Source organism: Erythrolamprus reginae, chromosome 2 (assembly GCF_031021105.1).
Source record: "Erythrolamprus reginae isolate rEryReg1 chromosome 2, rEryReg1.hap1, whole genome shotgun sequence".
Lineage (NCBI taxonomy): Eukaryota > Metazoa > Chordata > Lepidosauria > Squamata > Dipsadidae > Erythrolamprus > Erythrolamprus reginae.
This window is the reverse complement of record NC_091951.1, coordinates 44,155,143-44,177,777: the sequence shown is the minus strand read 5'-3', so window position 1 is coordinate 44,177,777 and position 22,635 is coordinate 44,155,143. Positions and strand designations below refer to the sequence as shown.

General features: G+C 45.1%; 1 protein-coding gene across 9 annotated transcripts in view; it reads right to left on the bottom strand.

Annotated features, from left to right (window-relative positions):
• BRPF1 (bromodomain and PHD finger containing 1) overlaps positions 1-22,635 on the bottom strand; it is a 58,426-nt gene that overhangs the window by 16,678 nt on the left and 19,113 nt on the right. For 4 of the 9 annotated variants that reach the window (XM_070738011.1, XM_070738012.1, XM_070738008.1 and 1 more), the window contains exons 4-8: positions 16,799-16,997; positions 15,757-15,891; positions 13,211-13,357; positions 6,280-6,586; positions 1,662-1,970 (exon numbers count right to left, since the gene is read on the bottom strand). In XM_070738011.1, coding sequence (XP_070594112.1) covers positions 1,662-1,970; positions 6,280-6,586; positions 13,211-13,357; positions 15,757-15,891; positions 16,799-16,997 — 1,097 coding nt within the window. The remainder of the gene's footprint in view (positions 1-1,661; positions 1,971-6,279; positions 6,587-13,210; positions 13,358-15,756; positions 15,892-16,798; positions 16,998-22,635) is intronic. The other 5 variants (XM_070738010.1, XM_070738013.1, XM_070738014.1 and 2 more) reach the window with 3 other exon arrangements.

Sequence of the window (22,635 nt, the reverse complement as noted above, 5' to 3'; positions counted from 1 at the left end):
ATATGGTCTTGAGTTTGACACCCCTGCTTCAGAACGAACCGAGGAAGCTTCTTGGGATGAGAAGCGAAACGTCTTCAAAGGGAAAAAAAACCCCAAAGGAAATCCAATTGCCTTTTGAGAAAGCACCTCTGGGAGGAGCTAGGCCAGTGATGGCAAACCTTTTATTTATTTATTTATTTATTTATTCATTCATTCATTCATTCATTCATTCATTCATTCATTCATTCATTTATTAGATTTGTATGTCGCCCCTCTCCGCAGACTCAGGCCGGCTAACAACAACAATAAAACAACATGAAACAAATCTAATATTAAAAATGACTAAAAAACCCTTATTAAAACCAAACATACATACAAACATACCATGCATAAATTGCATAGGCCTGAGAGGGGGAATATCTCAGTTCCCCCATGCCTGACGACAAAGGTGGGTTTTAAGGAGTTTACGAAAGGCAAGGAGGGTGGGGGCAATTCTAATCTCTGCGGGGAGCTGATTCCAGAGGGTCGGGGCCGCCACAGAGAAGGCTCTTCCCCTGGGTCCCGCCAACTGACATTTTTTGGTTCGCATGCCAAAATGGGTGTGCATGTGTATGCTAGCTCACACCCCTTCCTTCCCCACACACATGTGCACTGCCCTGCACATGCGCACAGGCCTGGTAGGTGGGGAAAAAATCGCCAAATGGACAAACCAGAAGTTTGGAAAAATGCACTTCTGGTTTGCCGTTGTGCTATTTTTTGCACTTGGGAGGGCTCAAAGCAGCTTCCTGAAACCCCGGAGCGCAGAAAACCAGCACAATGGGCAAACCAGAGGTTTGGGGAAATGCATTCTGGTTTGCCCACTGTGCTGGGTTTTTTTGCCTCCGGGGCTTCAGGGAAGCATCGGGAGGAGCATAGAATCCCGCTCATGTGAAGTAATCATTCCTCTCTGTAATACTTTGGTACGACCACACTTGAAATACTGTGTTCAGTATTGGGGCCCCAATTTAAAAAGGACATTGAAAAACTAGAGCAAGTTCAAAGGAGAGTTACAAGGATGGTGAGTGGTCTGGACACCATGTCCTGTGAGGAACGGTTAAAGGATCTAGGGATGTTGAGTCTGCAAAGGAGAAGACTGAGAGGAGAATTGATAGCTGTCTACAAATATCTGAAGGGCTGTCACAGAGCAGAGGGATCAGCATTGTTCTCATTAGCACATGGAAGGACTAGAAACAATGGAGGGAGTAGATTTAGATTAGATATCAGAAAACACTTTCTAACGGTAAGGGTGATAAACCAGTGGAACAGCTTGCCACAGGAGGTGATGGGCTCGCCCTTCACTGGAGGTCTTCAAACAGAGACTAGACAGTCATCTTTCTGGGATGGTTTAGTGAATCCTGCATTGGGCAGGGGGTTGGACCCAATGACCCTGGAGAAGATCCCTTCCAACTCTACAATTCTAAGATTTTATTAGCTTCCCTGAAGCATCCAGAGGGCAAAATGGCTTTTCCTAGGGCCAAAAATCAGCTGGCCATGGCAAAGTCTCCCGTAACCTCTGATATGGCTCCGCGTGGCATCACGGAGCTAGGCTAATGTGGCATTCCCTGCAAGCTTCCAGAGAGAAAGAAACGCCCCGATTCCGCACAGGGACAAGCAGCTCTGGGCTTGCCAGCCTCACCACCAACCTTTGCTGGTTTCCTGGCTGCTGCTCTCCTCGGCGGCGCTGTCGGTTTGAGGGTCCTTCTCGCAGGGGTTATGGGTCGGCAGAATGATGCGGGCCAAGGGGCCGTGCCCATCCCTCCCTGTCTCCCGCTGGTGTGCCAGCTTGCGCCGCAAGGCGGTGATTTCCTTCTTGATCATCTTGGTTTCCCGGCAGCGGCTCACGCTTTGCTTCCTGGCGCTCACCTCGGCCAGATGCTCGAGCAGGAGGTTCAGCTGGTCTTCCAGAGGCAGGTGCTTTTCGTTGTCCAACAGCCGCGGCAGCCGCTCCTCATCTGGGGACAAAGGGAAACACGTCTGCTTTGACGAAATCTTTTATAACAACAACAAGAACGACAAAAACAGAGTTGGAAGGGACCTTGGAGGTCTTCTAGTCCAACCCCCTGCTTAGGCAGGAAACCCTACACCACTTCAGGCAGATGGTTATCCAAGATCTTCTTAAAAACTTCCAGTGTTGGAGCATTCACAACATCTGGTGCACCAGTTGCGGCCCTATTTGGACAGGGAGTCATTGCTCACAGTCACTCATGCCCTCATCACCTCGAGGTTCTATTACTGCAACGCTCTCTACATGGGGCTACCTTTGAAAAGTGTTCGGAAACTTCAGATCGTGCAGACCGCAGCCGCGAGAGCCATCGTGGGGCTTCCAAGATTTGCCCATGTTTCTTCAACACTCCGTGGCTTGCACTGGCTACCAATCAGTTTCCGGTCACAATTCAAAGTGTTGGTCATGACCTTTAAAGCCCTACATGGCATTGGACCAGATTACCTCCAGAACCGCCTGCTATCGCACGAATCCCAACGACCGATAAGGTCCCACAGAGTTGGCCTTCTCTGGGTCCCGTCGACTAAACAATGTCGTTTAGCGGGCCCCAGGGGAAGAGCCCCCGGAGATTAGAATTGCCCCCACCCTCCCTGTCTTTCATAAACTACTCAAGACTCATTTGTACTGCCAGGCATGGGGGAGTTGAGATATTCCTTCCCCCTAGGCCATTACAAGTTATGCATGGTATTTCTGTGTGTATGTTTGGTTTTATAATAAGGGTTTTTAGTTGTTTTATTATTGGATTGTCACATGCTGTTTTTATCATTGTTGTTAGCCGCCCCGAGTCTACGGAGAGGGACGGCATACAAATCCAATAAATAAATAAATAAATCTGGAGGCAGGCTGTTCCCCTGATTTTTCTGACTGTCAGGAATTTTCTCCTTAGTTCTAAGTTGCTTCTCTCCTTGTTTAGTTTCCACCCATTGCTTCTTGTTCTACTCTCAGATGCTTTGGAGAATAGCCTGTCTCTCTCTTCTTGGTGGAAACCCCTGAGATATTGGAACACTGCTATCATGTCTCCCCTAATCCTTCTTTTCATTAAACCAGCCATGCTAGTTTAGTACGTCCTCCATTATTATTACGTCCTCCATCTTTTGCACTGATTGGACCAAGGAAAATGAGGAAGCATTGGTTTAAGCTTGCTTATAATGTATGCACCCCATTTCCTGCAACCGTTCTTCATATATTTTAGCCACTGGTCCCCTAAGCATCTTTGTTGCTCTTCTCTTTTGTTTCATTTTGTCTTAAAACCTCCCAAAGTCGCTTGACTATGAAATGGGCAGCGTATAAATTTAATGCGTAGGCGAATTCAATGAATGGTGTTTTTTTTCTTTAAATGTATTAAATATAATAGACTACACCTAACTAGCTTTCAGATTTTTTAATACAGGTAGTTCTCGACTTAACCATTCTTTCAGTGACCATACAAAGTTACAATAGATGTGATTTATGACCATTTCTCACACTTACGAACTTTGAGCCTTGGTGGTGCAGTGGTTAGAGTGCAGTACTGCAGGCTACTTCTGCTGATCACCGGCTGTCAACAGTTTGGCGGATCGAATCTCACCAGGCTCAAGGTTGACTCAACCTTCCTTCCAAAGTCAGTAAAATGAGGAACCAGATTGTTGGGGGTAATATACTTACTCTCCGTAAACTACTTAGAGAGGGCTGAAAAAGCATTATGAAGCGGTATATAAGTCTAAATGCTATTGCTATTGCAGCATTTGGTCACAAATTCAAATCTGGACGCTTGGCAACTGGCTTGAATTTTATGATGACTGCAGTGCCCTGGATCATGTGATCCCCTTTTGTGATCTAATGACAAGCAAGATCAACGGGGAAAACCCAGATTCATTTAACAATTCTGTTATTAACTTAACTACTGCAGTGATTCTCTTAACAAGAAAAGGGCAAGAAAGGTCATGAAATAGGGCAAAATTCACATGACAACTGTCTCATTTAACAGCAGAGATTTCGGTCTCAATTGTGGTCGTAAATCGAGGACTACCTGTTACGCTTAAAACATCCTGAGCTGAGCTAAGGGACGGCATCATTCCTTCTCCTGCTCCTTCTTCAGGGTGAAGCAGCAGCTTGGAAACTCCAATCTGTGGCTATCCAGAGATCGCTAAATCACAATTACAAGCAGTTTACAACCAGTCTGGTGGTGAAGTATCCTGGATTTGCAATTCAACCACATGTGGAAAAGGCTAGTATCGCCCATTCTCACTTAAAGGTTTGAGTATAAAAAAGGCTGTAGCTTTCCTTTCTCATTGCAAAGAACAGCTTCCAAACCACTTGTTTGGTTAAAATGTTTCTTGTTTTCTCTATTTCTTAAGATTTTTATATAAATTTGCAGAGGGGAGGAAAAGATCCACGCTAATCCATGCTAACGAAAAGAGTTTGCCCATTTCTGGATTCAGAATTCAAAACAAGCCTGCATTTACTGGAGTTTGGATCTGGATTATGTGAATGACCATCATCCTAGCAAACAAGCGAATGAACAAACCCAGAAAAGCAACAGAATGAAGAAGAAACATAGAAACATAGAAGTCTGACGGCAGAAAAAGACCTCATGGTCCATCTAGTCTGCCCTTATACTATTTTCTGTATTTTATCTTAGGATGGATATATGTTTATCCCAGGCATGTTTAAATTCAGTTACTGTGGATTTACCAACCATGTCTGCTGGAAGTTTGTTCCAAGGATCTACTACTCTTTCAGTAAAATAATATTTTATCACGTTGCTTCTGATCTTTCCCCCAACTAACTTCAGATTGTGTCCCCTTGTTCTTGTGTTCACTTTCCTATTAAAACACTTCCCTCCTGAACCTTATTTAACCCTTTAACATATTTAAATGTTTCGATCATGTCCCCCCTTTTCCTTCTGTCCTCCAGACTATACAGATTGAGTTCATTAAGTCTTTCCTGATACGTTTTATGCTTAAGACCTTCCACCATTCTTGTAGCCCGTCTTTGGACCCGTTCAATTTTGTCAATATCTTTTTGTAGGTGAGGTCTCCAGAGCTGAACACAGTTATGGAGACCTCACATTATTATGTTCTCCATCTTTTGCATTGACTGGGCCAAGGCAAATGAGGAAGCTTGCTTATAATGTATGCACCCCCTAGGGCGATAAACGTTTTTAATAGGAAAGTGAACACAGGAACAAGGGGGCACAATCGGAGGTTAGTTGGGGGAAAGATCAGAAGCAATGTGAGAAAATATTATTTTGCTGAAAGAGTAGTAGATGCTTGGAACAAACTTCGTGGTTGGTAAATCCACAGTCACTGAATTTAAACATGCCTGGGATAAACATATATCCATCCCAGGATAAAATACAGGAAATAGTATACGGGCAGACTAGATGGACCATGAGGTCTTTTTCTGCCGTCAATCTTCTATGTTTCTAAACTGCCACATTAATTTTCGGCCTTGGCTAATTCTCTCTACCAACATGTTCTGCTCTTTCATCCCTGAATGTTTTTCTTCCCTGCCAACTTTAGTGGAACTGAATTCTAAGAGGAAGAATTCTAAGCTTCCTTTTCGTAAGAGCCAGGGTGGCACAGCAGGTAGAGTGCTGTACTGCAGGCCACTGAAGCTGACTGTAGATCTGTAGGTCAGCGGTTCACATTTCACCACCGGCTCAAGGTTGACTCAGCCTTCCATCCTTCCGAGGTGGGTAAAATGAGGACCCGGATTGTGGGGGCAATAGGCTGGCTCTGTTAAAAAGTGCTATTGCTAACGAGTCTACGGAGAGGGGCGGCATACAAATATAATAATAATGATGATGATGATGATGATGATGTTGTAAGCCACCCTGATTCTAAGGAGAAGGGCGGCATAAAAATCGAATAGATAGATAGATAGATAGATAGATAGATAGATAGATAGATAGATAGATAGATAGATAGATAGATAAGATAGATAGATAGAAAGATAAGATAGATAGATAGATAAGATAGATAGATAGATAGATTAGATAGATAGAGAGAGAGAGAGAGAGAGAGAGATAGAGAGAGAGAGAGAGAGAGAGAGAGACAGAGAGAGAGAGAGACAGACAGACAGACAGACAGACAGACAGACAGACAGACAGACAGACAGACAGACAGGTAGACAGACAAATAAATATATCCCTTACTCCAATGCAATGGGAGTGTGGCATCTAGATGTTCTTTTGCTCAAATATACTGGGGCAAGATTTTTTGGCCCCGCTGTTGCTCCAGAAGAGGCCCTGCCCACCTCTGAGAACGAATACTAACCATTCTCGGTGCTTCGCAGGGGAGCTTCCTCCCCGGCCACGGGGAAGTGCATTCCGGTCTCAAAGTCAATGCCCATCTTCTCAGCTTGCCGGCGTGCTTGCCGCAACACTGCGCCCCCTTGTTCCCGCAACCGAACGGCTGCCCGATAGAAGATGGTGTCTTTGGCGTTGTACTTCAAGCAGTTGGTGACGATCAGGTTGAAGTCCTCCTCAAACTCATCCAGGTTCAGGTAGCGGTAGGCCTCCAGCTTCTGCTTCATGGTGTAGAAGTCCATCGGTTTCTTGATGTGGTCCAGGTAATCCGGGACCTGCAGTGGGCAAAAGGGCAGGGAGGCTAAGAGGCTGGGATCCTGCCTCCGGGGAAGTCCTGCTCCAAGGAAAGAAGAGGTTAGAGCAGCCTTGAAAATGGCTTTTAAAGCTCTTGCCCAATCTGGAGCAATGTCCCCCACGTAGAAGGGGTACTGCCATTCCCTGTGGGCACACAAGACACTACGCAACAAACCCAAGAGCAAAGCATTCCTAGTCTTCTAAAGAAGTGCTACAAAAATCATTTTTTTTAAAAAAAAAAAAAGCCCTGAAAGGCCTGTTGCTTTTTTCAGGGAATAATGCAGCAAGTCAAGAGAGAAATAGACAGGCTCGTTTTGGCTGTGTCAAACAAACTAGCTAGTTTGGCATCCTTAATCCACCTGGAAACAGAAATTCTCAATTTTTTTCCCATTCTTCACACTATTCTATTCTCCTGGCACTGATCTCTCAGCCTCAGCCTACAGCTCGTTCAATTACTGCTGAAGTCTTTCAAACCTGGCAACTTTAAGACTCGTGGACTTCAATTCCCAGAATTCTCAGCCAGCTATGAATTCTGGGAGTTGAAGTCCACAAGTCTTAAAGTTGCCATGTTTGGCTAGCCTGGAATTACTGGGTACTCTTCCAAATCTTATGCACCATACTGACTTTTTCCCAGCGAAAGGACAGAGGGGTAAACTGGACATCTTAAAATCAATGGCAGCTATAGCAGGAGGACCATCCTCTTTTTAAATATATATATATGATGTTACACTGTGGGTTTCCTCACTCCAACCCACAGAAGGAATGATCTAACTCTGAACCAATGATGGATTTCTGTAGAGAGATGGTGTCTTTTGAAATTTTATTGTACTTTGATTTGCGGAGGGTTTTTTAATATGTTGAAATTAGGGGATTGCTTTATTTACTGTATTTTTAAGACAAACTGTATGTGTGTGTGTGGAGGGGAAGAGTCTTCTTAATTCTTTAACCCCAAAATGGTCCTTAAATGAAAATTCTCCTAAACAAAGCAGGTGAAGGAGGTTATTACCAAATCCATGGGCTGCAACTGGATATTACTGGTATCAGCTAAAAGTTAATGTTACAGACTTATTGCAACAAGATGCTCGGAGATTTCCCAGCCATGGGGAAAGCAATCCCCTTGACTTCATCACCTGTATATGAACCAGCAATTAAAAAAGAGAGAGAGAGAGATAATTGATCCACCTAAACCAATTTGATGATTAGCCTACCATCACTAGCCAGGCAGGAGGAGCTGAGCCTGGGGGGAATAGCTCTGTGGGAAGCCTGGTGCTTGAATAAAGCAGGTCAGAGGCTGAAGGCACCTGAATTGGGGGAAGGCTGGAGAGAACAGCCTTAGGATGGCAAGAATGTAATTGGGGAAGTTCTGAGAGCTGAGGGCATTCCTGGGGAGGAGGGGTGCCAATGGTTGTTGTTGGGGGGTTTTTGGCGCACAAATATTATTTATTGAACATATTTCTTCACACATAGAAAAGAACATGTTTACACATCCATGATACAAAGATCAAACCACAACAATTTAATTCCAATCTTTAAAAAAAATTTAAACTGGGGGAAGACTGTCTGAAATAGTTCTGCCCACAAGAATTTCTGAAAGCAACAAATAGTAGAGTTCAGTGTTCATCATTTCTAAAGAAGTTGCAGCTATTTGTCTTTCAGACATTGTTGTTTTATTTATTTTTCTCAGGAAGATGACCTATTTTCATGCATTAAATAATATATATATCTATTATCACTTGTTCTGTGTGTGGAGAAAAGGAAGTGATTCGTGGTTGAATAGCGAAGAAGAATAAGAGGATTTCCACTATGCAAAATCTATCAGTGCAAGGCTTAAAAGTCAGTGTGTTAAAAGATTGGAATTAAATTGTTGTGATTTTATCTTTGTATCATGGATGTGTAAACATGTTCTTTTCTATGTGTGAAGAAATACGTTCAACAAATAAATATTTGTGCGCCAAAACAAAAAAAACCAACCATTGGCACCCCTCCTCCCCAGGAATGCCCTCAGCTCTCAGAACTTCCCCAATTACATTCTTGCCATCCTAAGGCTGTTCTCTCCAGCCTTCCCCCAATTCAGGTGCCTTCAGCCTCTGCCATTCCTGACCATCGATTAATGGCTGCTTCATTCAACACACTGTAATAAACCAATGGTTTATTAGCAAATTGTGCAGCCATTCATTGGCTCTTGCCTACGGTAGGTGGGAGACTATTGGCTGATCCCCAAAACAAACCTGGCTATCACTTGGGATGGGAGACTAGCAGGAAATCTCCGGGCTACAGGCTAGACTGGGAAGTCACATCGTGAAAGAAATCAAAGGCAAGACACATTCTGGGAGAGGGAAGTTCCAGGATGGGCTCCCAGTACCAGAATCCAAAAGCTCAGAAGACTAAACCTCTGGTCCGGTAGCTCAGTGATTTTCAACCTTTTTTGAGCCGCGGCACATTTTTTACATTTACGAAACCCTAGGACACATTGAGCGGGGGGGAGGGGTAGCGGCTAAAAAAAGTTTGGACAAAAAAATTCTCTCTCTCTCTCTTCCTCCCCTTTGCTCTATTTCTTTCTCCCTCCCTCTTTCTCTCCCTTCCTTGCTCTTTCTTTCTCTCTCTCTCCATCCCTCTTTCTTTCTCTTCCTTCCTTCCTCTCTTTTTTGCTCTCTTTCTCTCTCCCTCCCTACCTCCCTCTATGTCTTTCTCTCTCTCTCCTTCCCTCCCTCTCTTTCACTCTCTCTTGCTTTCTTTCTCTCTCTTGCTTTCTCTCTCGCTTTCTTTCTCTTGTTCTCTTTCTCTCTCTCTTCCTCTCTCTCTCTCTTGTTCTCTTTCTCTCTCTTGCTTGCTTTCTTTCTCTCTCTCTTTTGCTTTCTTTCTCTCTGAGCTTCGCGGCACACCTGACCATGTCTCACGGCACAGTAGTTGAAAAACACTGCGGTAGCTGACCCCCGATTGGATCCTGCAACATTATCCTGGGACACTATATATTCGCTTTCATTTGTAAGCCACTTTTAAGGCTGTTGCCAAGAAACCTGTATGGATCAGAGGTGGGACTCAGCAGGCTCTGACCAGTTCTGGAGAACCAGTAGGGACATTTTGAGTAGTTCGAAGAACCGGCAAATACCACCTCTGACTGGACCCACCCCCATCTATTCTCTGCCTCTCGAGTCCCAGCTGATCGGGAGGAAATGGGGATTTTGCAGTAACCTTCCCCTAGAGTGGGGATGGAAGGGAGATTTTACAGTGCCCTTCTCCTGCCCCGCTCACAGAACCGGTAGTAAAAAAAGTTGGACCCACCGGTATGGATGGGACCATATGATCAGCAGGAGCTAAAGTTAATTTGGGGAAGCTGTTGCTTTTAACATGGTCAGAAAAATGAAAGCAGAAGAGGAATAACAATGGAAATAAGGAACAATGACGAATCTTTGTTCTATAATTGGTGGGATATATTTTATCGTTGGCTCGAAAAAAGATCAAATTCGCCAAAAAAAATTTTAAATCATTAATATGTAAAAGAAATTTACTTGGTGTTAAAGTAAATTGTATAAAAGAGATGAAGATATTTATAATAATTAAGACTATCCTGTTATCTTGCTTTTTTATACAGTTCAACTACTATCAATAGTTAGCAATATATGTCAAATATATGTTACTAAGTTATCTACAATAAGCTACTGAGAATGTATCTAGTTAATATCACTATACAGATCTGTCTCGCGCTTGCCCACTTCCTATTATGTTTTTTAACTTTATGTGTTTGTAATGTCTTTGTATATTTGTCTATACCAGTGTTTTTCAACCAGTGTGCCGCGGCACACTAGTGTGCCGTGAGAAATGGTCAGGTGTGCCATGAAGCTCAGAGAGAAAGAAAGCAAGAGAGAGAGAAAGCAAGAGAGAAAGAAAGCAAGAGAGAGAGAAAGAAAGAGAGAAAGAAAGCAAGAGAGAGAGAGAGAAAGCAGGAGAGAGAAAGAGCGAGAGAGAGAGAAAGAGACCGAGAGAAAGCAAGCAAGAGAGAGAGAGAGAACAAGAGAAAGAAAGAGAGAGAGAAAGAGAGAGAGAGCAAGAGAGAGAAAGAAAGCAAGAGAGAGAGAGAGAGAAAGAGAGGGAGGGAAGGAGAGAGAGAGAAAGACATAGAGGGAGGGAGGGAGGGAGAGAGAAAGAGAGCAAAAAAGAGAGGAAGGAAGGAAGAGAAAGAAAGAGGGATGGAGATAGAGAAAGAAAGAGTAAGGAAGGGAGAGAAAGAGGGAGGGAGAAAGAAAAAGAGCGGAGGGGAGGAAGGGTGCCCCAGGGTTTCGTAAATGTAAAAAATGTGCCGCGGCTCAAAAAAGGTTGAAAATCACTGGTCTATACAGTGTTCCCTCGATTTTCGCGGGTTCGAACTTTGCGAAAAGTCTATACCACGGTTTTTCAAAAATATTAATTTAAAAATACTTCATGGGTTTTTTTCCCTATACCACGGTTTTTCCCACCCGACGACGTCATATGTCATCGCCAAACGTTCATCTGCCTTTAATAAATATTTTTTTTTATAAACTTTAATAAATAAACATGGTGAGTAATAATCTAAATGGTTGCTAAGGGAATGGGAAATTGCAATTTAGGGGTTTAAAGTGTTAAGGGAAGGCTTGTGATAATGTTCATAACCAAAAATAGTGTATTTACTTCTGCATCTGTACTTCGCGAAAATTCAACTTTTGCGGGCGGTCTCGGAACGCATCCCCCGCGAAAATCAAGGGAACACTGTATATGTAAATAAAAATAAATAAATAAAAATTTTTTTAAAAAAAGAAGAGGAATGACTCTACTAGGTCATACATAATTTCCACCTGTGAGGAAAACAGGAAAGTAGAAGAAAACAAGCCTTTTTTTCTGGCTGGACAGCACAGATTAGCAGATCTGCCCTGCTCATAAAGGAAGGCTGGTTTCTAGAGCAACCTGAAGGCCAACGAGGCTTGGGACAACCAAGGTCAGTCTATCCCGGTGTTTCCCAACCTTGGCCACTTGAAGATATTTGGACTTCAACTCCCAGAATTCCCCAGCCAGCGAATGCTGGCTGGGGAATTCTGGGAGTTGAAGTCCAAATATCTTCAAGTGGCCAAAGTTGGGAAACACTGGTCTATCCAGAGTCACCCAAACCAGGAAAGCATGAATATTGGGATACTCAAGGAGGAGCCATAGTACTTCTGGTTCCTTCAGCAGAGCCTCCTTCCTTCTCCATCCTGAGCCCTCCAACTGCAATTACTGATGACCCCAGAAACATCCTCTTACACCTAAACCCCAACTGAAATATAGCAGCTTCAGCCACAACCAGAACTGAAGCCATATCGAAACCAGTGTCTGGGTGGCTTGGTGATGGAAGTGCTGGAAATGGACCCAAAAGAGCCCCCCACCCCAAGCCCATCTTTACATAGAAACATAGAAGACTGGCGGCAGAAAAAGACCTCATGGTCCATCTAGTCTGCCCTTATACTATTTCCTGTATTTTATCTTAGGATGGATCTATGTTTATCCCAGGCATGTTTAAATTCAGTTACTGTGGATTTACCAACCACGTCTGCTGGAAGTTTGTTCCAAGGATCTACTACTCTTTCAGTAAAATAATATTTTCTCATGTTGCTTTTGATCTTTCCCCCAACTAACTTCTGATTGTGTCCCCTTGTTCTTGTGTTCACTTTCCTATTAAAAACACTTTAGTCCAGTTAGTTCTGGGAGAGACTTCAGGCCAGTCCCTGGCTCCTGGCCCAGGCTACCTTATGGGGATGTTGTTGAAACATGGACGAGGGAACATTGTCTACACTGCCTTGAGCTCCTGGAGAAGTGGGTTTTTTTTAAGTAAATAAATAAATAAGACCCTGAACAGTGCTTTAGTTCTGAAGACAAGGCCCAAACTAGAATCAATGTCCATCCACTGATACCAGGCTTGAGAGCAGGGGGCTAAAAGTCACAGGAAGATCCATTACTTATGCTCATGCCATGTATAGATTCTGGGGCTAAATGTACTACCGCTCCAAGTCTCCGGAGAGGGGCAGCATACAAATCTAATAAATAATAATAATAAGTAATAATAGAATAGAATAAGAGAAGAGAATAAAATAGAATAATAGAATAGAATGAGAATAGAAGAAGGGAATAAAATAGAATAATAGAATAGAATGAGAATAGAAGAATATAATAACAATAGTATAAGAGAAGAGAATAAGAATAAAATAGAATAGAAGAATATAATAAGAATAAAATAGAATAATAGAATAATAATAATATTAATAATAATACTTGGATTAGAAATGCATACTAAAAAAAAACAGTTGAACCCAAGCATTCTCTTCCAACGACCATGAGAAAATCCACATTATTATTATTATTATTGCACACTGAATAAAAATCAGCAACATATGTTATGTTTATGCCAACCGGCCTGTTTTTTCTAAAGTTTCTCACATTCCGGATTATGACCTGGGCCTACTGGCCAGCGTGGCACACGTAGCTGCTTTGGGCCTAGCCACGAAGAAGGTGTGTGCAGTATATCTTGGACAGAGGAAAGGACCAGCAAGCCCCAAGACCAGCCCCTCGGCCGGAGGGGAAGAGAGCAAAAGATAAATTGGGGGTGGAGGGGTTCTTACTTCGTAGAGTTCTGTTACCTCAGACAGCGGGACCGGCTGGCTGAAGATGTTGCCCGTGTCCTTTTCCTGGAGCTGGTCGAGGGTCCGGCGCAGGAGGATGAGGAAGGGAGTCAGCTGAACCTCCAGGGCCACTTGCTGGATTTTAATCTGGAAGAGAAGGGAAGGCGCTACTGAGCACGGGGAGGCCTAAGCGCTCCGCCGTCGTTACCTTGGGGGCCTCTGAATCCCTGTGGGGGTTAGAAAGCAGGAGGGCCCAAAATGGAGGCCGAGCTCAAAAAGGGCACAAACAGCATCTGGTCTTAACGTTGGCAAATCCGTGTTGGTTTCAACTCTCAACTCCCATTCCTGAGATCTGTGCCCACAAACCTGATAAAATAAACGTGTTTCCCCGAAAATAAGACTGGGTCTTATATTAATGTTTTGCTCCAAAAGACACATTCAGAAGGCTCGTTTTCAGGTGATGTCTTATTTTCAGGGAAACACGGTTACTAAATGCATCTGTCCGTCTGACCATCTGAATCCCGTGGGATTGGGCGGCATAGAAGTCTAATAAATTAAATTAATTGGGACTTATTTTGTGGGTAGGGCTTATATTACAAAAATCCTGGGGGGGGGGGGGGGGGAATCATGCTGTGATTTGTTTTCCGGTTGGGCCTTATTTTCGGGGAAACAGAATTACAAGAGTGCAATCTCTAACCCCAATGCAAAACCAGGTTCAAACTTTCTATAAGCGTGAGGGGGGATTGTGGCTGTTGTTTTTGGGTATCAACTAGATCAGACCTGGGCAAGGGGCGGCCCGTGGGCCGCATCCGGCCCTCCCGCTATCTGTGACCGCTCTGCGGAGGTCGGGGTCTGCTCCAGTGGGAAGATGAAAGAGCTCACCGCGTCTGCCGGGACTCCTCCGGTTCCGGCTTTCCTGATGAATCAGAGGAAAGCAGAAACCAGAGGAGTCTCGGAAGACGCAGTGAGCTCTTTCATCCTCGCACTGGAGCGGACCCCGACCTCCTACAGAGAGCAGCCAAGCACAGAAACCACGCAAACACTCCAGCGCAGTGACTGTGGTGCACCGTGTTGCCGTAAAGCAAACAATTAGGGGTCTGTAGAGTGGGTCTGGGTGTTTAGGTCAGGCCAGGATCTGGGTCTTTACAGTATTGGGTAGAACTGAGTTAATTATATTAGTCTGGCCCTCTAAAACCATCCCAACTTCTCATGCGGCCCCATGGCAAAATTAAATGCCCACCCCTGAACTAGATGCTCTCTATTTATATAGGGAGGTAACCTGCCCCCAAAGCCTTCTCATCACCCCTCATGAATGGAGTGCTTGCAGGCCCCTCAGAGGGTACCCGCGAGCATCCGAAACGATGAGCAGCGATGAGACTATCGTTGTCTAATAAACAAGCTGCCCTTTTGGGCAGCTTGCCTGATACGACGGCTGAAGTTGTTTTTGTGAAAGCCCAAGCGAACCTGCGCTGAGCCCCAGGGACATTGGCTGAGAGCCACTCCCAGAGGAGACGCAGAGTTTTAGTTATGCGCAGCCCAGAGCGGGTTTTGTTCGCCTTGTGGAAAACAGCCTGGCAGCAAAGGAGAGGACAAACACCTTCTAAATAAGCCACAGACGTATATACCCTCCTATAGTGTGTGTCTTTCGGCCCTCTCTAAACCGTTTTACAGAGTCCACCTATTGTCCCAAAACAAATCCTTGTTTTAATGACATTGGAAAGAAGGAATTCTGAGTCGGCCTTGAGCCGGTTGGGACTGAAATCCTGGCTGGGGACAGAATTTGCCTGCAATACAGTGTTCCCTCGATTTTCGCGGGCTCGAACTTTGCGAAAAGTCTATACCACGGTGTTTTAAAAATATTAATTAAAAAATACTTCGCTATTTTTTCCCTATACCACGGTTTTTTCCCGCCCGATGACATCATATGTCATCGCCAAACTTTCGTCTGCCTTTAATAAATATTTTTTTTAATAAACTTTAATAAATAAACATGGTGAGTAATAATCTAAATGGTTGCTAAGGGAATGGGAAATTGCAATTTAGGGGTTTAAAGTGTTATGGGAAGGCTTGTGATACTGTTCATAGCCAAAAAATAGTGTATTTACTTCCGCATCTCTACTTCGCAGAAATTCGACTTTCGCGGGTGGTCTCGGAACACATCCCCCGCGAAAATCGAGGGAACACTGTACTGCCTTCTAACCACCGCGGCTCTAGATGCAAATCAAATGCCCCCACCCAAAAAAACCCACGAAGCCTTCTTTGCGGTTGAATTCATTCTACTGCTTTTCCTCTATTCTCCCAGGGAAACGCCATACCTTCCTCTTTCGGTGTCATTCTCCAATTTTTTTTTTAAAAAAGGCCTAGACTGCAAAAATCCGTCGTGGTCCTTTCCAAGAAATACCCAATCGCCAGGTGTTCCGGGAGCGTCCTACTCCCCCTTCGCCGCCACCACCACCACCGCCACCCTCCCACAAAGTAACTCAGAGGAGAACTCCCATGCCTTCCCGCCCCCCACACACCCCAACTCCCGTCCCTGGCACAGTTACCGTCTCTCTCTTGAGCTTCTCCCGCTTGCGAATTAACTCCACCAGCAAGCGCGCTCGTTCCAGGTCGTGGCGGAGGCGCTGCCAGGACTTCAGCTGCTCTTTCAGGGCCCAGTTCTTATCCTCTGTGTTATCTCGCTGCAGGAACATCAGAGTCTATGAGAGGAAGGGGCATCCCTGCCAAGCGCCAGGCTGCCGTTGCTCGCGGCGTGTGACGGCAGCAAAGTCAGCTCCTGCTGCCAGGAGCCCCGAAGGAAGCGGAGCTAGGCAAGCGCCCGCCAGCCGAGGGTCGGGCAGAGTGCGTCGGGACCCGCTTTCCGGAAACTGTTCGCTTTCTGCCCCCCCCCTCCCCTTGTCGCAGAGGAAGGAAGGGAAGTGGCACGGCACTAACAACTTGGTTATCAAGTCACCCTGCCGGTTCACTAACTACCATTTGAGCAGCAACTACCGTACGGTATTCAGGACCTCAGAGGAAGTGGGCCTCTCCCGTTCCATGATTCTCTAGCAGGAGATGCCAAGACTGAACAGGGGGCTTCCTACCTGCAAAATACAAGTCCTTGGCAGCTAATCCCCCAGCTCACCTTTGCTGTGAAAGCTGAGAAATTTTTTCCTCCCCTCCGCATGGGCTGTGGGAAGTCTCGCCAAACAAGAGGCAGCCTGGCAACTCGGAACGGTTCCCGAGACAGCCCGCGCGGCTGCAACCCCATCCAGCCATGGAGAAACGGATGGATAAACTCGAGCCATATTGGGCGAGGCTGCTGGACGCGCCTCTTGGGGATAGCCGGAAAAAACTGAAGGCGAGTCGGGTCTCGGTCACGCTACGCTCTTCCTGCGTTACTGGGGTTTTTTTTAAAATCTCGTGGATACGTCTTAAGCTGCGGTTATGAGTTGGGGAGCCGCACCAGTCGGTTAAGTAAATAAACAAAGGCCTGTGCTCTTGGCTACCTGCACCCCAGTGGGCAGCGAGGGCTCTTCCACGGCAGGGGACACAACACCCGTGCTTCCCTCATCCACCCTTGCCCGAAAACTCAAGTGTAAGCCATACCTGCTCAGTCTTGGCCACCGGAGGAGGGGGAGCCGGCCTTCCTTGTTCACAGTTCCTGTGCGACTGCAAGTGTGTTTGGAGCCGCCGCAACAAGGGGACTCCGTTGCGGGACTGCCTCTTCAGAGTCCAATAACTGTGCAACCTCTGCATGAACTGACTCTTTCGCTGAAGGGTCAAGCGGTTGGTGATCTTACTAAGCCTGCAAGGGGGGGAAAAAAGAGAGAGTGGGGTCAGGTAGGAGATGTCGTCAATGCCGGAGAATGTCAGAACCCTCCAGACTGTTGGAGAAAGGATGCTGCGGTGCCTGCTGATCGGGGCCAGTAGATAAAACAGAAGGATTTGAATTCTGCATTTGACCAGAATAATCTTAAGTGACAGGTCTGCCATCTTCGGGGTGGCGCAGCAGGTAGAGTGCTGTACTGCAGGCCACTGAAGTTGACTGTAGATCTGAAGGTCAGCGGTTCAAATCTCATCACCGGCTCAAGGTTGACTCAGCCTTCCATCCTTCCGAGGTGGGGAAAATGAGGACCCGGATTGTGGGGGAAATAGGCTGGCTCTGTTAAAAAGTGCTATTGCTAACATGTTGTAAGCCACCCTGAGTCTAAGGAGAAGGGCGGCATAAAAATTGAATAAATAAATAAATAAATAAATAAAATATTCGGCGTTCTTCACTTCGCTGGCATCCTGCCATAAAACGCTGGAAGGGGTAGAGGTAAGATGGGGTGGAGGGAGAGTGACAGGGTGACAGGAAGCATAGAAACATAGAAGACTGACGGCAGAAAAAGACCTCATGGTCCATCTAGTCTGCCCTTATACTATTTCCTGTGTTTTATCTTAGGATGGATATATGTTTATCCCAGGCATGTTTAAATTCGGTTACTGTGGATTTACCAACCACGTCTGCTGGAAGTTTGTTCCAAGGATCTACTACTCTTTCAGTGAAATAATATTTTCTCATGTTGCTTTTGATCTTTCCCCCAATTAACTTCAGATTGTGTCCCCTTGTTCTTGTGTTCACTTTCCTATTAAAAACACTTCCCTCCTGAACCTTATTTAACCCTTTGACATATTTAAATGTTTCGATCATGTCCCCCCTTTTCCTTCTGTCCTCCAGACTATACAGATTGAGTTCATGAAGTCTTTCCTGATACGTTTTATGCTTAAGACCTTCCACCATTCTTGTAGCTCGTCTTTGGACCCGTTCAAATTTTGTCAATATCTTTTTGTAGGTGAGGTCTCCAGAACTGAACACAGTATTCCAAATGTGGTGAGACTGCCAATCCGGAACAGACTGGGCGATCAAGGCCGAAGCTGTGAGAACTTCACCAAAGAGGTGCCAAATCTCAAAACCATTCCCAAAACACCAGATTCACATTTCCTTGGACTCTGATGAGATTGGCCAATGAAGGACGACCAGGGCTAAGAGGGGGAAAGGCAGGCTTTGTGCACCTTTATGGGAACATTCAGATCCAGCTTTGCTTAACCTGTAACCCAGGAGTGTGAAACTAGGGACCGCGGGACAGATTTGTCATGCACTGGCCATGCCCAACCCTGGTTTAGCAAAGATGGGCAGAAAGTCGCGATATGTCATGTGACGATGATGTGACGACGCCCCTGCTGTAACCACTTGATGTTTAGCAAAAGTAAACCTTTCACTTCAAATAAATGGACTCGAAAGTCTTTCTTTCCTAAGTGATGAAGTTGGGACAAGACTGAAACTTGCTACAAAGTGTTGGTTATGACCTATAAAGCCCTTCATGGCATTGGACCAGAATATCTCCGGGACCGCCTTCTGCCGCACGAATCCCAGTGACCGGTTAGGTCCCACAGAGTTGGCCTTCTCCGGGTCCCGTCGACTAAACAATGTCATTTGGCGGAACCCAGAAGAAGAGTCTTCTCTGTGGTGGCCCCGACCCTCTGGAACCAACTCCCCCCAGATATCAGAGTTGCCCCCACCCTCCTTGCCTTTTGTAAGCTCCTTAAAACCCACCTCTGTCGTCAGGCATGGGGGAATTGAAATTTCTCTTCCCCCTAGGCTTATAGAATTTATACATGGTATGCTTGTATGTATGAGTGGTTTTTTAAATTGGGGTTTTTTAGATTGTTTTTAATATTAGATTTGTTTACATTGTCTTTTTATATTGTTGTTAGCCACCCCGAGTCTTCGGAGAGGGGCGGCATACAAATCTAATAAATAATAAAATAATAATAATAATAATAATAATAATAATAATAATAATAATAATACAAAGGCAACTTTCAGCACTCAGCTTGATGGACTGAACAAGAGCAAAAAAAAATCCCCTAATGTATAATTCCAGAATCTGTTGGGTGAAGACCGAAGGAATGGTTATCAACAATTTTGGGAAAGATCACACAATAACACATCTAAGCAAGAGCTTCAAATAGAATTTCTGCTCATCTTTCACATATCCGGCTTCCCAATCACCCTCTTAGGTTCTTAAATCTATAGACAATTTCAGGGAAACGAAGTCTAAATTTTTAATTTTTTTATATTTATGGCTTTTTTTGAAAGATAAGACTCCCAGAGTCATTTAATGATTGGATGGGCAGCATACAAATACAATAATTAATAATTAAATATGTTAAAGGGTTAAATAAGGTTCAGGAGGGAAGTGCTTCTAATAGGAAAGTGAACCCAAGAATAAAGGGACACAATCTGAGGTTAGTTGGGGGAAAGATAAAAAGCAATGTGAAAAAATATTATTTTACTGAAAGAGTAGTAGATGCTTGGAACAAACTTCCAGCAGACAAGGCTGGTAAATCCACAGTAACTGAATTTAAACATGCCTGTGATAAACATATATCCATCCTAAGATAAAAATACAGAAAATAGTATAAGGGCAGACTAGATGGACCATGGGGTCTTTTTCTGCAGTCAATCTTCTATGTTTCTAATACTGTATATAAACAAGCAAACACATGAATAAACAAACAAATAAGCAAAGAAATAAATCTATGTTCTTAAGTGCCTGGTGCACCAGTTGCGGCCCTATCTGGACTGGGATTCACTGCTTACAGTCACTCATGCCCTCATCACCTCGAGGTTCGACTACTGTAATGCTCTCTACATGGGGCTACCTTTGAAAAGTGTTCGGAAACTTCAGATCGTGCAGAATGCGGCTGCTAGAGCAATCATGGCTTCCCTAGGTATGCCCATGTTACACCAATACTCCACAGTCTGCATTGGTTGCCGATCAATTTCCGGTCAAAATTCAAAGTGTTGGTTATGACCTATAAAGCCCTTCATGGCATCGGACCAGAATATCTCCGGGACCGCCTTCTGCCGCACGAATCCCAGCGACCAGTTAGGTCCCACAGAGTTGGCCTTCTCCGGGTCCCGTCGACTAAACAATGTCATTTGGCGGGACCCAGAAGAACAGCCTTCTCTGTGGCGGCCCCGACCCTCTGGAACCAGCTCCCCCCAGATATCAGAGTTGCCCCCACCCTCCTTGCCTTTCACAACCTCCTTAAAACCCACCTCTTATAGAATTTATACATGATACTTTTGTTTGTATGCTTGGCCTCTTAAATTGGGGTTTTTAGATTATTTTTTAATATTAGATTTGTTACATTGTCTTTTTTATTGTTGTTAGCCGCCCTGAGTCTTCGGAGAGGGGCGGCATACAAATCTAATAAATAATAATAATAATAATAATAATAATAATAATAAGTAAGGGTTCATCTGGAATTAGGAGATAGGACAAAACCTGACCAACAGGTTTGTCTCACATGTAATTTTCCTAAGTGAGATACAGTGATCCCTCGATTATCGCGAGGGTTCCGTTCCAAGACCCCTCACGATAATAGATTTTTCGCGATGTAGGGTTGCGGAAGTAAAAACACCATCTGCGCATGCGCGCCCTTTTTTCATGGCCGCGCATGCGCAGATGGTGGAGTTTGTGTGGGCGGCGGGGAAGACCCAGGGAAGGTTCCTTCGGCCGCCCAGCAGCTGATCTGCTCGGCAGCGCAGCAGCAGCGAGCAGACGAAGATCGGGGTTTCCCCGCTGCCCACGCAAAGGGGAAACCCCAATTCGGCTCCTCGCTGCTGCCGCGCTGCCGAGCAGATCAGCTGCTGGGCGGCCGAAGGAACCTTCCCTGGGTCTTCCTCGCTGATGCCCCCGCTCGCCCGCCCGCCTGCCTGCCGCCCGCCAGCAAGAGGGGGAGAGATAGAGAAAGAGAGAGAAGGAAAGAAAGAGATGAGAGAGGGAGGAAGAGAGTGTGAGAGAGGAAGAAGCAAGATAGAGAAAGAGAGAGAGAAAGAAAGATGAGAAAGGAAGGGAGTGACGTCATCAGGTGGGAAAAATCGCGATATAGCGTTTCGCGAAGAACGAGATCGCGAAAATCAAGGGATCACTGTATAACTATCCCATCAAACATTCCAACATTAAAATTTGGTTGCAGAGAGTAAGAAAGGAAAGAGGAAAATAAAATATTTGGGCGCTGAGGGTGGCAGCTACAAACAGTCAACTAACAATGAATTTGTCAAGGCTTCAAATATCTCTTTGGTTTCATTCCAGCAACTTAACCAATTCTCAGTTTAATTCCACTTGCAGCTGCTGTTGCCGCTTCCTTCCTTCCTCTCCCGGAACAAGCCACAAAGCCCTTCCAGTGAACAATGCCGACAGCTGCTAGGCACAGCAACACCACCATTTGCCCAAGAAAAGGCATTATATGGCAGTTTGAAATGCGGTATGCTCTGATTGCCTAACCTTTAAGCTACAGAGGAAAGAGCACTTAGACCTGGTTTTATTAACCCCAGGAGCGACTGATTTAAACGGGCCGACAGTAGATGGACTGTGAAGAATCCAATGGGATACAACATAATACTAGACCTTAGTGTCTGGCCGTCGAGGGTGATATATGCTTGTTCTTCGAATGTGAATGAATTATTTTTAATATTCCAGGGTTTTTAGAATACAGTCATACCTTGTCTTACAAACTTAATTGGTTCCAGGACGAAGTTCTTAAGGTGAAAAGTTTGTAAGATGAAACAATGTTTCCCATAGAAATCAATGGAAAAGTGATTAATGCGTGCAAGCCCAAAATTCACCCCCTTTTGCCAGCCGAAGCACCCGTTTTTGTGCTGCTGGGATTCCCCTGAGGCTCCCCTCCATGGGAAACTCCACCTCCCGACTTCTGTGTTTTTGCGATGCTGCAGGGGAATCCCAGCATCGCAAAAACGAGCGCTTCTCTGGCAACGGAAGTCTGGAGGTGGGGTTTCCCAGCGAAGGGAGCATCAGTGAAATTGCAGCATCGTAAAAACACCGAAGTCCTCGAAACCCCACCTCTGGACCTCTGTGTTTTTGTGATGCTGTGATTTCACTGAGGCTCCCTTCGCTGGGAAACCCCACCTCCGGACTTCCGTTGCCAGCGAAGCGCCCATTTTTGCACTGCTGGGATTCCCCTGCTGGGATTCCCCTGCAGCATCACAAAAACACGGAAGTCCGGAGGTGGGGTTTCCCATGGAGGGGAGCCTCAGGGGAATCCCAGCAGCGCAAAAACGGGTGCTTGGCTGGCAACGGAAGTATGAAGGTGGGGCATCCCAGCGGCGGCGGTGGGTTTGTAAGGTGAAAATAGTTTGTAAGAAGAGGCAAAAAAATCTTAAATCCTGGGTTTGTATCTCGAAAAGTTTGTATGACGAGGCGTTTGTAAGACGAGGTATTACTGTAGTTAGTTATATTAATTGAATCTTAGATATTTATATTGTATACTGTTTTTTGGATATGTTGTAAACTACCCCAAGTCCTCAGAGAGGGGCGGCATACAAACCCAATGAATAAATAAGTAAAAAGAATTCACATACAATCAGCCAT